This window comes from Manis pentadactyla, chromosome 4 (assembly GCF_030020395.1).
Source record: "Manis pentadactyla isolate mManPen7 chromosome 4, mManPen7.hap1, whole genome shotgun sequence".
Taxonomy (NCBI): domain Eukaryota; kingdom Metazoa; phylum Chordata; class Mammalia; order Pholidota; family Manidae; genus Manis; species Manis pentadactyla.
Genome location: NC_080022.1, coordinates 19,076,268 through 19,088,762, shown reverse-complemented (window position 1 = coordinate 19,088,762; position 12,495 = coordinate 19,076,268). Strand labels below are relative to the sequence as shown.

Here is a 12,495-nt window from a genome sequence, read left to right as displayed (position 1 = left end):
ATGTGCACGCACAGTACAGTGTGTGCACGTGTGTGTTTGCATGCATGCACATGACGCAGTATGTGTAACCTTTCCCACCACTCTGCACATTCTCACCTCAGCCCCTGGACTGGGGACGTCCCCATTTGGACAGTGATAATCAGGTCTGGCCTGCCTCTCCACGGGATGAGGGGTGGACTCATCAAACTGGTGAACAGGGTGAGCCTGACACTCCCATCATTTTAGCCAGGGGAGGGGTCGCCGCACTGACAGGAGGGCCCCTGGACTCATAATCTTGTACTCCATCTTTCTGGGACCTTCCTGTGCCTTAGTGGAAAGAGCTTCCCCTCTCCCCTTGCATACACTTTCTGGAATCTGCAGTCAGTCCACAGACTAGGACAGCCTCCAGAGACCCTGCAATAAAACAGATTATCATTTTCCCCACCTGGTTCCTTGTGTCCATTCTCAACTGGCTGGAACTTGTGGGAGGCAAGTGGGTGATTAATCCCTGAACATCCAACACATTTATTGTGGTGTACAATGTGTTGGGGACACAAAGGTGAGGATAAGTCACTGTGATCTTGGAGCCCTCAGTCTAGTGTGGAGAGGGTCATGCAAATTTGTGTCTGTCCCAAGCATGGTGGGAGCCCAGGAAAAAGAATTTTAAGCCTGTGTCAAGGGAGTGGCAGTAAGAGGTCAGGGAAGGCTTCCTGGAAGAGGTGACATTGAGAGCTGCCTTGAAGAATGAAAAGGAGTTTGGTAGGCACACCTGGGAAGCAGAGACCAGACAAGAAGCATAGGTTTAGAAGGGCACAGAAGTATGTGAGAACATAGGCAGTTTTGTTTTTTAAAGGAAAGAATCTCTGGGCTATTTGCATGTTTCTATGGATTGGGTTTTACTATTCTCCAAAATACTGAAGGCTCTGGGAGAAGGATCTGACATCACTCTTTTCACTTAGACCAGGAAGGGCACATAATTTGTTATCCAAAGTGGGATAGTTTTGAGAGCAGAGGGGGTGGTGCTAATGGATATGCTGGAACCACTGGTTAAGGACTAAGCTGTCATGAGCACATGTGAGAGGATGAGGGTCGCCCTAGACCTGGGGTCATTTGTGTGAGGATGGGGGAGCTGAAGGGAGTGGGGAATGGTGGGGAGACCACTGTGGGCCTCCACAGAGCCACCCAGAGGCTGGGAACAGCTGTTAGACCTGAGCAGCCCTCTATGGGCCTCAGCTTCCTCTTCTGTAAATATATTCACCTCCCTTCCAAAATTGTAGCAAGGATTCCTTAGGGACTTCATGAAGAGAGGAGAAGAATGGGACCTCAATCATCCCCCAAAGCAGAGTCAGATTCCTGGGAAAGCTCTCAACATCTTCCTCCAGCCCTCTGCCCTGCCTAAGCAGCCCCCTCAACCAGGAAGCCTCTGGCATCCCCTGGACAGCCAATGAATCTTCAACCCAATTTCCCAATTTAGTAGATTCAGGGCTAACAGCAAAATGCTTGCTCAATGTGAAAAGCAGAAAATGTTCAGATTTATTGCTTTGAGAGTTTGGTCTGTCTCCTGGGCCTGGTTGATGTAGTTTCCTCCAAGTTTCAGAGCATTTTGTTTAAAATAAAAAGAATTTTTGACAGCAGTGTTTTGCCTCACGTTTATGCAAGTTTTTATAGTTTACAAAGGGCTTCACATGATAACGATAACAATCATCACTGTATGTATTGCATTCCTACACTGGGGAGCTCAATTAACTCTTGAAATCGCCCTCCCTTTCCATAGATGGAAACGCAGGCAGGCAACACTCAGAGAGGTTAGGGTGCTTGTGCAAGGTCGTACAGCCCAGGGAAAAGGGCAGAGCATAGTGGAACTCAGGTCCATGGGTTTCAGTCTGTGCTTATCATCTCCTGTCCTGTCACTCTGCCTTTCTTATCTTCTGCAGATAACAGAACAAAACAAAACAAAACAAAATAAAAACCAGAGAATTTCACAGAAAACAGAGGCTGGAATGAGTATAAAAATAACCAGGTATGTTCAAGGGACTCCTCAGGTCCCCAAACAATATGTTTTGTGCTAAGATTACTTTTGTAATAATGCAGGTGGTAGAGGGTCCAGGCGGCAGGGAGTCAGTGAGCAGAGGACTGGCTTTCTAAATTCTAAGACTACACTGTCCAAAATGGCAGCCAGTAACCACATAGGGCTATTCACATTTAACTACAATGAAAAAAAAATTACAAACTTAGTTCCTCAGCTGCACTTGCTCCATTTTAAGTGCTCAAGCATCCACATGTGGCTACTCAACTGGAGAGAGCACAGAGTGGAACACTTCCATCACCGCACAAAGTTCTACTGGACAGCATTGTTCTAAGCCCTTTGAGAGCTGCTCCTGTCTTATCCTGACTGCCCCGGAAGGCGGTGAGCTGCTGATGCAGGTGATAGACACACCTGTTTTGAGGTAGCTTTGTCTGCAGCCAAGGTATCTATAGATGCCATCCCAACACCTGAGTCCCTTTGCTGTACGCTGGAGAGGTTACAACTTCAGGGAAGCAAATAAAGGGTAGAACCCAAGGGAGTGGCCATTAACTGAGGCCTTGCTACTCAAAGTGGGGTCTGAGGACCGGCAGCATCAGCGTCTCCTGGGAGCTTGTTAGAAACACCAGGCTTACTGAACACCCTGTGCTTCAACAAGATCTCCAGGTGATTCAGGTGCACATTTGAGAAGCTCTGACTAAGAGACAGACTGAGCAGGATCAAAATATTCTTCTAAATATGGGGAACCAAACAAATATTTTTAGATACAAAAAAATAGCATCAGCATCCCATCCCTCCAGTAGTGTGTGATTAAGCTTTAGTCACAGAGGGCTGAGTGTCTTTGTGCCACATGATCAATGAGCATGTTTCCAAGGGCAGACCCCCTGTGGGTAGCTGGGAGGAGCCGGCCTGTGCCCAGCACCAGCACCTCGAAGCATGGTGAGGTCGCCTCCCCAAAGCAAAGGGAACAGAACTGAGAGTCATCTTGGATTTCACAGATGCTGCCTTTAAATCAGATTTTCTGTTTCTGTTTTTTTCTCTCCAGTGTATTTGGTTTTTGAACTTTACAAATCGCCAAAGACACATTGTGATGCACAAAGCCAGTCTGAACAAGCATACGGTGGTTTAAAGGAGACATCCCGGAAAGGACTATGAACCCCTTCCACAGGGTGGGCTGCTCTGCAGGCCTCGGTGCCTGGAGCCAGGTGCTGATGAGGCGCTCTGGGAAGGAACCAGCATCAAGCGCATCTGTGAAGAAAACGGGTGTAAAGGGTGGTTCCGTCCGCAGCCAGGACAAGCGCGAGGTTTAGGGTGATACTGGCAGCATGCGGACCCCTGGCTGGGGAGTGAGGGGTTTGCTTCAGGGAATGGGTGGGAGCTTAAATGCTGTGGCCCCTTCTTCAGGGAGGATGACTCATCACTTAATTCCTCTCTCCTCTCAGCCCCTCTTGGGGCTTATTTTTATCTGGAATGGAGTTAAGTTGCCAAAAGGATGATATTCTTCACCTGCAAGGACCCTCCTGGAGGACGAATTTTAAAATACTCACTTTACAACTTGCTCCCAGTGATAATGCAGAACACAAGAATGCCAGGGGGAGAGGAGGGGACAGTGACACGGGCCCAGCAGGGAGCCCAGGGCCTTGGGGAACTGCCAGGTGGCTCTGCGGGAGACTTTCCAAGACTTGGCTTGAAGGACTTGGACAAGAGGGAAAGGAGGGGCCGTCAAGTACGCATCCGGGTCCCTCCTTATAATAGCGGGGAAAGTCAAAGCAAAACCTGTAAACAGTCCCGCTGCCTTCGGCTAGCCAGCACACAGTTCCATTATTTTGGGAGCAAACCTCATCTTTTCTCCAGGGAACAGTCTGTCATTGCCCTTAGTATAGTCTTGGTGGCTCTGTCAGTCAAGATGTCCCGCCCCCACTTGGCTGGGGAGCACGTGACCCAGGCAAGCCCAATTAGCTCCTCACTTCCTTGACGGGAGACAGAGTAGGATCTGGAAAACTTGGATTCACCCGTCCTGGTGGTGGTCCCTGGGAGGCTGCTCCCTGGGTCTTGTAGCCGGGATCCCTGGCCAAATCCTCTTCCTAATCCTTCTTGACGTCTGGCTGTTCACTCTCCTGAGATTCCATGTCACCTCCCAGGTATTTCAATACATTTTTTAATGCATGTGTGTGTGTTAAGCAGTTTCTGTTACTTGTAAGTAAGACCTCAAACTGACACAAACCCCTTTGATCCAGAAAGCATGAATAGCATACACAACCAGGCACAGCGATGAGGTCAACGTGTATTTGTTGAAAGATGTTCACAGTGTAGAGTTAAGTGCAAAAGCAGATTATAATAAAACAATGCAGAGCATGATACCATGTTTGCAAAATAAATTTATTCAGTACATTGATAGAAAAAGAGCTAGGAGAAAATATAACAGTATCCTTTCTGGAGGGTAGCATGGTGAATGATTTTTTTACTGCTTAGCATAAAGACTGTACCTAACCTTTTATAATGTTGGTGTACTGGGTTCTTCTGCTCTTTAAATGGATTGGCACAGGCACGTGGCTGAAGCTGCACTTCCCTGGTGCTTGTCAAGAGTGAAGTGATGTGCTGGGTTCGGGTAATGACTTATTCACCAAACACCAGGGCCCCTGCTACATGGACAGCTCACCTATGGTTCTGCTTGAGAAGATGCTGGAAGCATCTGAGTTTCCAGAACACTTCCCACACCACCAGGGCATGAGCAGCATCTCATTTATTCTCACAGCAACCTTGTTAGGTGGGGGTTCTGCCCTCTGCCTGATGGAAAAGAGTGGCCCTGAGAGGTGAGGTGACCTGTCCAGGTTGACACGGTGGGGACTGAAAGCCAGGACACTTGGCTAGGGCCCCAACACCCCGGGAGCTATTTAAGTTTATGACAGAGCCTAAGTGAAGCTGTGGAGCCTGGGGAAGGGCTCAAAATTGTCCTGTGAAGCCAGCCGTGTGGACAAGCTGCAAAGGGCTGAGGTGGGAGGGGAGGAAAGCTCTCACTTCACTGCTGGGACCTGACCTTGCTCTGCAGAATGGCCTCCTCCCGGGGAAGCAGGTGACGGTCACCTTAGAGAGTGGATCTGTGGGATATTCTTCCTACTTTTCTTTCTTATCTTCTAGATCCCAGCTTGAAAATCATCTGTTGGAGAGGTTCTCCTTGGTCCCCTAAGATAGGTCCCGGCCATGAGCACCCTGGCCCTGCTTGTCTCCTTCGTAGCCTCTCACATAACTTGTGGCCATGGTGCTGAGCTGTCGGTTTACTTTAGGGTCTGTTTCTCCCCTTGGCTGTATGCTCCCTGAGGGCCTGCCTCATGACTGTCGCACTCACAGCTGGGTCCCAGCATCTAGCTCTGGTCTGCTCCCCGGCAGGCACTCACCCAGTACGTGCAGCGCAAACACAGGATGGGGGCGGGCTGGGCTCACCTCTCCTTTACTGGCTGTGACTTCAGGCAAGTTGCTGCCCCTCTCTGGGTCCTTCCAAACCTCTGCCTAAGTATAAATATCCTATTTCAAGGATTGGCCTCACCCTTCCTGAATATATTAGGACCAATTTAAAGGAAGGTAATAGAAGTTCCTGGAGCCTTTACTAAATTATATCTGAAATCAACTACTGGTTGAATCTTTTTTCTGATGATGGCAATGATTTTTCCAGGAGTCACTGATGTGTAATGAACCCCATTGTATTTCTTATTCAATAACTCTTTTATTTGTAAGTTTACAGATTTTTCCATTACAATAATGAAAACAACACCAGTGATTCATAACACTTAGGCCCAAATCAAAGGGAACCCCTCTGCAAATTATAAGGTAAATGACGTAGTTGAACATATAGTAAATGTTGGATAAAAGGCATTTGAAATATGGAAAACGGGGTCCAGGTTTGTGGGTGTGTGCACACACTTTAGGGTTTAGTTTATCAGGATGACATAGTTTTTGAAAGCACATAATTTGGAAATTGTATTTCTAATTTGTGATAAAACACAAATGTAGAAAAAAGCAAAATCAAGCAAAAACAAAAACAATAAACAATGAAAACAAGTGAATCAAATACCTGGGGTCAATATGCAAATCTCCAGTCATTTGGCCCTGGAATGGCAAGTGAGTGGGTTTCATAGAAATTCTCCACAGAAAGGAATGTGTGGGCCTGGTGTGACAGCGCTGCGTCTCCATGTCCTGTCTCCTCACAGAGGAAAAGAAGTGGCTTGTCCGACACATCTGCCCTGGTTCTGCCTGGAATGGGGCCTATATTCCCAATCCCTTTGAGAACAGCCCCAAATCCTGAAAAGGCAAGGCAACCCTGCAGGGGCCCTGGACGCAGCAGGGAGACGGGTCAGAGCTGGCCCTTGGCCCTGCTGGAGCTGTCCGAGTGGTTCACGGGGAGCGGGTGGGCCTCTGTGTTGAACACCCAGTCTTCTAGGGAGAGCGTGTCATCTTCAGAGAACAGAAGATAGAGATACCTGTGCCCAAGGCAGGGAAGAAGCAAGACACAGCCTATCAGTGCTCTGGGGACCAGGGGTGCCCGGGAATGAGTCTGAGACCTCTGTGATGGGCTTGTGGTCAAGGATGCAGGGGGTCTGAGATCCCAGATCTCTTAGAGGGCTGGTTCTGGGGGAGGAGCTGTGGGCTCCAAGAGCAGTGCGCTTTGGGGCAGACAGAACTCGTTTAGTCCTGGCTCTGCCCTCAGCCCTCACTCTGTTACCTCATCCCCCACCAGCCTCCCCCAGGTACTTGCCCCACCTGGCCTTGCATGTGAGCCCTGCTAAGACCCCTATGGCCTAGGTTCTCCATTCTTTGCAGGCTAGCCTGAGTACTGCACCAGCCCAAACTTTTGGGCTGCTCCCTTAAGTGCCCCCAGGAGACACGGTACTCAAGCAGATGTTAGAGCACTGACGTGAACAGGGAGCTGTGTCTCCACAACTCCAGCTTCCCAAGCCATGGGTTGTTTTCTTACTGGAAGGAGCAGAGCATTCTAATCCATTCTAAAGGGTTAAAGCATGCAGGGATTGCTTTGGGGAAGAGCAAGGAAATGGGGTGGCCAACCCCCACCCCAAGGAAGCGAGGGAGTGGTGCAGCCGCAAAACTGCAGAGGGAGAGTTGGCAGCAGTGTCCGGCATGACATCATCGTCGCTATTCCCGCTTTACACAAGAGGACACAGTTTCAGAGAACTAAGTAACCTGAGGGGACAGCTTAAAGATGAGAAAGGATCACCCAGCTAACACTCAGGTGGGCTCCAACCCAGCCTGGCCCTCTGAGGGTACACGCCCCAGACCCCAAGCCCCTCCCCACGCAGGGCCGCCTGTGAAGGCAGAAGCTGGGCACCGGTGAAGGGCAGGGCTGCTGGCACCCCCTGCCCACTTCCCCATCTGAAAGAAGAGCCTGAGTTGCCTCTGCAAAGAACACTGGCCAAGCCCGACTCACTTTAGTGTCTCCGCCAGAAAGAACGTCTGCTGCTTGTTGTCGTGGTTGGGAATGCTGTTGTACACGTCCTGGATCCCGGAGAACCCGGCTTCCGTTCGGCAGTATTTCTCCAAGGCCTGAAGAAAAGGAAGGCAACCGTGGTGTCGGGAGAGGGGAGGCCCCGCAAGACTGCCAGCTTGTCAACAGGGAGGCCCTGGAACCTTCGGCTGGGGACCCCTGGCGTTCGTGGAAGCATGAGGCCAAATTATTATTTCAGGGGTCAGCCGCCCTCCCACCAGGCTGGAGGGGCTGCACTCCCTGGGCCCTCCTCTGGGTACTTAGTCCCCTTGGGCTGCCTGCCCTGAGCTCTTTTCCTGGGTTGAACTCAGAGGACCCTTCTTTTTGCCTTTCAGGGAACTAGACTGATGTGACAGACTTGCCACAGTGGCGGGCAGGCGGAGGCGCTGCTGGGCTGCGATTTGGAGACCAGGCTTGGCCTATGCAAGGGATTCCCTGTGGAGATGTGCTCCCTGGGCCAGAGGAGGGTGGGCCATGGGCTATCTGCCTTTGAATACAAATGCAAATTTTACCCACTGAGAAATCTGTGGGCTGGACCTGAGAGCACAGACCACTTGGCTTCAGTGGTCAAGAACCAGAGCCTTCTGGGACGTGCGGAGACTCCGTCCACAGAACGACCTGCTCTGGGTGTGGCTTGCACGGAGGCAGTCTGTGCCTCCAGAAGCAGTGGGTCCTCCGGAGAGTAATGGGGAAGAGGGAAGGAACAGAGAATGCTCAGCATCCATCAAAGAACCTTCTAGAGTCTCCACACCTGCTTTTGACACCACCCCAAAGAGGGCCATGAGATTTCCCACTAGGAGGTTGGGGACAAAGGACTAGTAGAGGAGGGATGGTGAGAGGTGGGTAGAGAGGACGGGGCTGCCCAGGGCTGGGCTGGCTTTGGTGAGAGGAGGGAGGTGAGCTGCTGGCCTGGCAGCCAGTTCCTGTCTGAGAAATCTAAAGCCATCTGTCCAGACCTCAGGGTCAGGTAGTGACCCATGTGCTCTGGGCCTCCTCTGGCTGCTGCTCTGCCCTTGGCCCTGTAAGCTGGCTGGCACGGGCCCAGGCCCCAAAGGCTAGGGGTTCTCAGAACCCTCTTTCCTGGCCTGCTTCTGCCCAGCTGGGGATCGGGGCTCTGCAACCACACCTCGACCCTTTGTATTCTGAACCTCAGCCAGACATCAGCCTGGCTTGACCGCCCTCTTAGTGCGTGAGCTGGGGGGTGGGAGGGGGTGTTGGATCCTGACTGAATTCTCAGGGGCACCTGCCATCCAGCTGACCCCCCGCATCCCCCCGGCCCACTCACCATCACCACTTCCCAGCCCCACTCCCTGTAGACGGGGTTGCGGGTCTGTCGCCACAAGTACATGTAGCTCTCCACCACCTCAGGCCGGAGGATATAGTAGCTCTCGCTCAGCTGCGTGGCCACTGCCTCTCTGCCAGAGTTAAACCAGAAGGCCTCAGGCCCCAGTTTGGTATCTGTGGGAATGACCAACCAGAGGGCCTGGGTCAGACCTCCCACCTCCTGCTTGTTAGGATCCGCTTGCCCCAGGAGAGATCTTAGTTGCCTGGACACCCTGGCAGGATGGTGGCTGCTGATAAGCCTGGTGTGGGGTAGGCCCTGTCTAGATTTCCCAATGAGGCTGAGCCTGGCAGATGCACAGCTCTCCTCTTGGCCTAGGCTGGCCAAAGCAAGACCTTGAGGCCTCAAAAATTTTGCAGTTTTAGATTCTGAAATTGAAACAAACTACCTGGGGTGACAATGATTTGGGTGTTGTTCCCCAACTGTGTATTTTGAGACATTAGCTCTAAGATGTTAACCAAAGCTCACCCAAGAAAGGGTTTCAGGTTTAAACACATTTGGGGAACAGTGGGCTAAACAAAGGAAATAGTCTCCTGTCTGCAGGACTTATCAGATCCTTTAAATGCCAATATGCAATAACGCTTCTCCACAGACCCCCTTTCTTAGAGAACTGCTTGTACTGAAAGCAGGCTGGCTCTCAGAACCAGCCATCCGGTGCTGTCAGTTTGGGAGACTGCTGGGGGGGGATGAGGGGCACATACTTGGTGGGAGGCAGCTGACTAAAGGAAACCTGAGGAGGTCTGGATTTTGTGGTTGTCATTGGTTTGTTTTTCTGTTTTTGGATAATTTGTTGCCTCCTATTTTTCTATGTGAACACAATTTTAACCACCACTGCAGCCACCATTTATGATTTCAAGGCTGTGCTGGGTGCTTTATATATGTTGTTTCAATCCTTAGAAAAAAATTTTTTTTTCTTGGATAGATAGTATCCCTCTCTCATGCATCTGGAAACTGAGGATCAGAGAGGCTAAGTAATTTGTCCAAGGTAACACAGCGAGCTGTGACTGAGCTGGGATGTGACCCTGGATCTGTCTGATGTCCTTTCTCTGGGCTGTGTGCTCTCTCCCTCCTGGATTTGACTCTCTGGGTCCAAAATATAAGGTGTAGGGGTCAGATCTTCCCCCTCTGATGCCTGAACATCCTGTCAAGGTCAGCTGCATGCCCAGTTCAGGTCCTAATGTGTCCCCTCCCTCCTCTCATTAGGGTTCAGGACCCTGAGAGGCCCTGGGTTGCTTTTCCTCGAGCAAGGAGATTTTCAGGACATCCTCCTCTTCCACAGAGGGCTTCATGGAAGAGGAATTAGCTAGACTCCAGCCCCTCTGAGCTCCCCAAATGGTAAAGCTGCTCCTGGCCACCAGAAGCCCGTGTTCTGCCAAGCTGCTAATGGGGTGAGGGCAAGAGCGACTGCTGCGGCCGTCGGCAGGCGAGCTGAGCTGGCTGGAACAATACGCTCTATTAAGCGGACTGTCTTTTATGGTCTGGGCTGATTGTCCCAGACAAATAGTAAGCTTTTTATTATTCCTGAGATTTCTTGTTTGTTTATAGCACTGGCAGAGAGAGCTCTCTGAAGGGAATTGAGGATCAGTTTTGAGGACCCATTGTGAATCACTGGCTTCCTGAGAACAGCTCCAGAAGATTCGACTGGGGTGGTCACAGACACGTTTTTGGTGGACTGCCAGCAAATGCCTCCCGTGCTGCTGGCTGAAGGCAGCTGGCATCCCTCTGGGAGACCAGTGCTGTTCCCATTGAACAGATGACAAAACGGAGACCACCCAGCTGGTAAGTGGCAGAGTGGCACTTGAGCCAGGAATTTTTATTGCCAACCTTAGGTTCTCTCCTCCACCAAGACTGGGATTAGACCCTGAGCAGTGGGCACCGCCTGGGGCCTTGGGGGTTTTTCCGAGGGGCACTTTTAGAAAGGCAGCATGCAGGTGGAGCTGGGCACCAGAGACCGAGGTCTGCCCTGGCTTAGCTCCTCACATGTCGTGTGACTTTGGCTGGGTCACTTCCCAGCTCTGGGCTTAGTTCCCCGTGTTTACCATGAGGAGTCGGGCTCATGTTCTCTCCGGCAACTTCTGACTCTAGCATCGGACGACTCTGCAGTGAGGTGGGGATGCTCCAGGAGCTCTCGAGCTTTCTGGTGGTCTTGGATCAAAGAATGTGTAAATAGGGTGGTGCCAGGAGGTGGTGAGACCCCCTAAATAGTGGGTGCCAGGGAGGAAAGGCAGAGGCCTGTCTGGGGGTAGAGGCTCAGGGAGAAGGAATATGCCAGGCTTGGGAAGCCAGTGCCTGCCTCGGGGGCTGGAGGAGCCTCCGCTCTGGGCTCCTCACCTGGGCCCTTGGCCACGTCATCTCTGAACCTCAGTTTCCTCAACTGTGTTGTGCAGTTCGGCGCTGATGTGTCAGGTGCTGGCCAACACCTGGTACACACACAGTGCTCACTGCATCCTCACTCTTCCCTTTACTCTAGGGCACCATTTCAGGGCGCAGACAGCACATTCCCTGTTCAAATTCTACCTAACTTCCACCGTGAGAAGGTCCTAAAAAAATGTGTTCCCTTCACTCACTGCCATTCTGTTGGGCTTCCCAGTTCTTCCTGGTGTCTAGCCTCAATCTCTCCTGCTTTCCCTTCCCCTTGCAGGGTTACCTGAGCGGGCATACGATTCGTGGCACGTCTTGGTGATCTGGGCTGCGAGCTCTCTGTAGTGGGCCTTCTTTTCTTCCTTGGCATCCGCAGCACCGAGGGCAATCATGCCCCCGGCGAAACAGGCCAGATGCCCCATCTTGTGGTCCAGAATCCCCCCTCGCCACTCAGCAATGTAGGTCAGCCCCCCAGGAGAGACATTCAGCAAGTGGGTCTCTATTGCCTGGGAGCAAGGTGGGAATTGGACAGGGAAAGGGGCGTGGGGGAGTACAGAGAAGGGAGGGGGAGAGGACGGACCATGAACATTTCAGAGACAGCAGCAAATGCAGCTCTGCTGCTCCTGCCGTCCCAGGGAAAGGAGGCCCTTGACCTGGGCTGGCAGCCTTCCCTGATGGGGCTGGTGGGAGGTTCTGCCTCTTGCCCAGCCCAGCTGAGGCTTGCTGCCTGCTGGGGGCTTGGACACAAGGCAACTCCCCAGGCTGAGTCCCTTATACAGACTTTTAAATCTCCTATATACAAAACTTAAAAATATATATATATTTAAAAAAATTTTATCTTCCATTATATCCTCTGTCAGGGAGTCTTAACCTGAAGCCAGTTGCCTGTGGATGGACCTCAGGCAGTCCAGAATACCCCTAAAATTGTATGTGATACCTCTGTGTATATGCATTTTCATGGGAAGAGGGTCCATATATTTTATCAGATTCTCAAAAAGGACCTGCAGAGAATGGAGTTGCTCTGTACAGACCCTTATCACACACCTTCTCATTTAATGCTCACCACTAGCCAGGCCATCTACAGAAAGAGGGGTCGATGGCTTGTCCCAGGCCACCCAGCCAACCAGGATCGGGACAAGGACCCCCGATGCCCAAGTACTGCTCTGACAGCTACCCTTTGGTGGCAAGGGGCTTTGTGAGCTCTCCCCTGCTCCCTTGGGAGGTGATGCTGGTGGTAAAGACTCCCAGGATGTTGGGCGTTGTGGATTTCAGGCCGTCACACCACCAACTCCCTCT

General features: G+C 51.4%; 1 protein-coding gene and 1 long non-coding RNA gene across 4 annotated transcripts in view; one reads left to right on the top strand and one right to left on the bottom strand.

Moving 5' to 3' along the window:
- Positions 1 to 1,643: 1,643 nt before the first annotated feature.
- Positions 1,644 to 11,112, top strand: LOC118927059 (uncharacterized). Its single transcript, XR_005030701.2, has 3 exons — positions 1,644 to 4,143; positions 10,042 to 10,173; positions 10,384 to 11,112. It is a non-coding gene; the product is annotated as an uncharacterized LOC118927059 (long non-coding RNA).
- Positions 5,699 to 12,495, bottom strand: part of MAN1C1 (mannosidase alpha class 1C member 1) — a 159,025-nt gene continuing 152,228 nt past the window's right edge. For 2 of the 3 annotated variants that reach the window (XM_036914786.2, XM_036914785.2), the window contains 4 exons: positions 11,486 to 11,705; positions 8,782 to 8,954; positions 7,440 to 7,555; positions 5,699 to 6,477 (listed from right to left, as the gene is read on the bottom strand). In XM_036914786.2, the coding sequence (XP_036770681.1) occupies positions 6,351 to 6,477; positions 7,440 to 7,555; positions 8,782 to 8,954; positions 11,486 to 11,705 (636 nt within the window). In that variant the 3' untranslated portion in view covers positions 5,699 to 6,350. The remainder of the gene's footprint in view (positions 6,478 to 7,439; positions 7,556 to 8,781; positions 8,955 to 11,485; positions 11,706 to 12,495) is intronic. The other variant, XM_036914787.2, reaches the window with a different exon arrangement.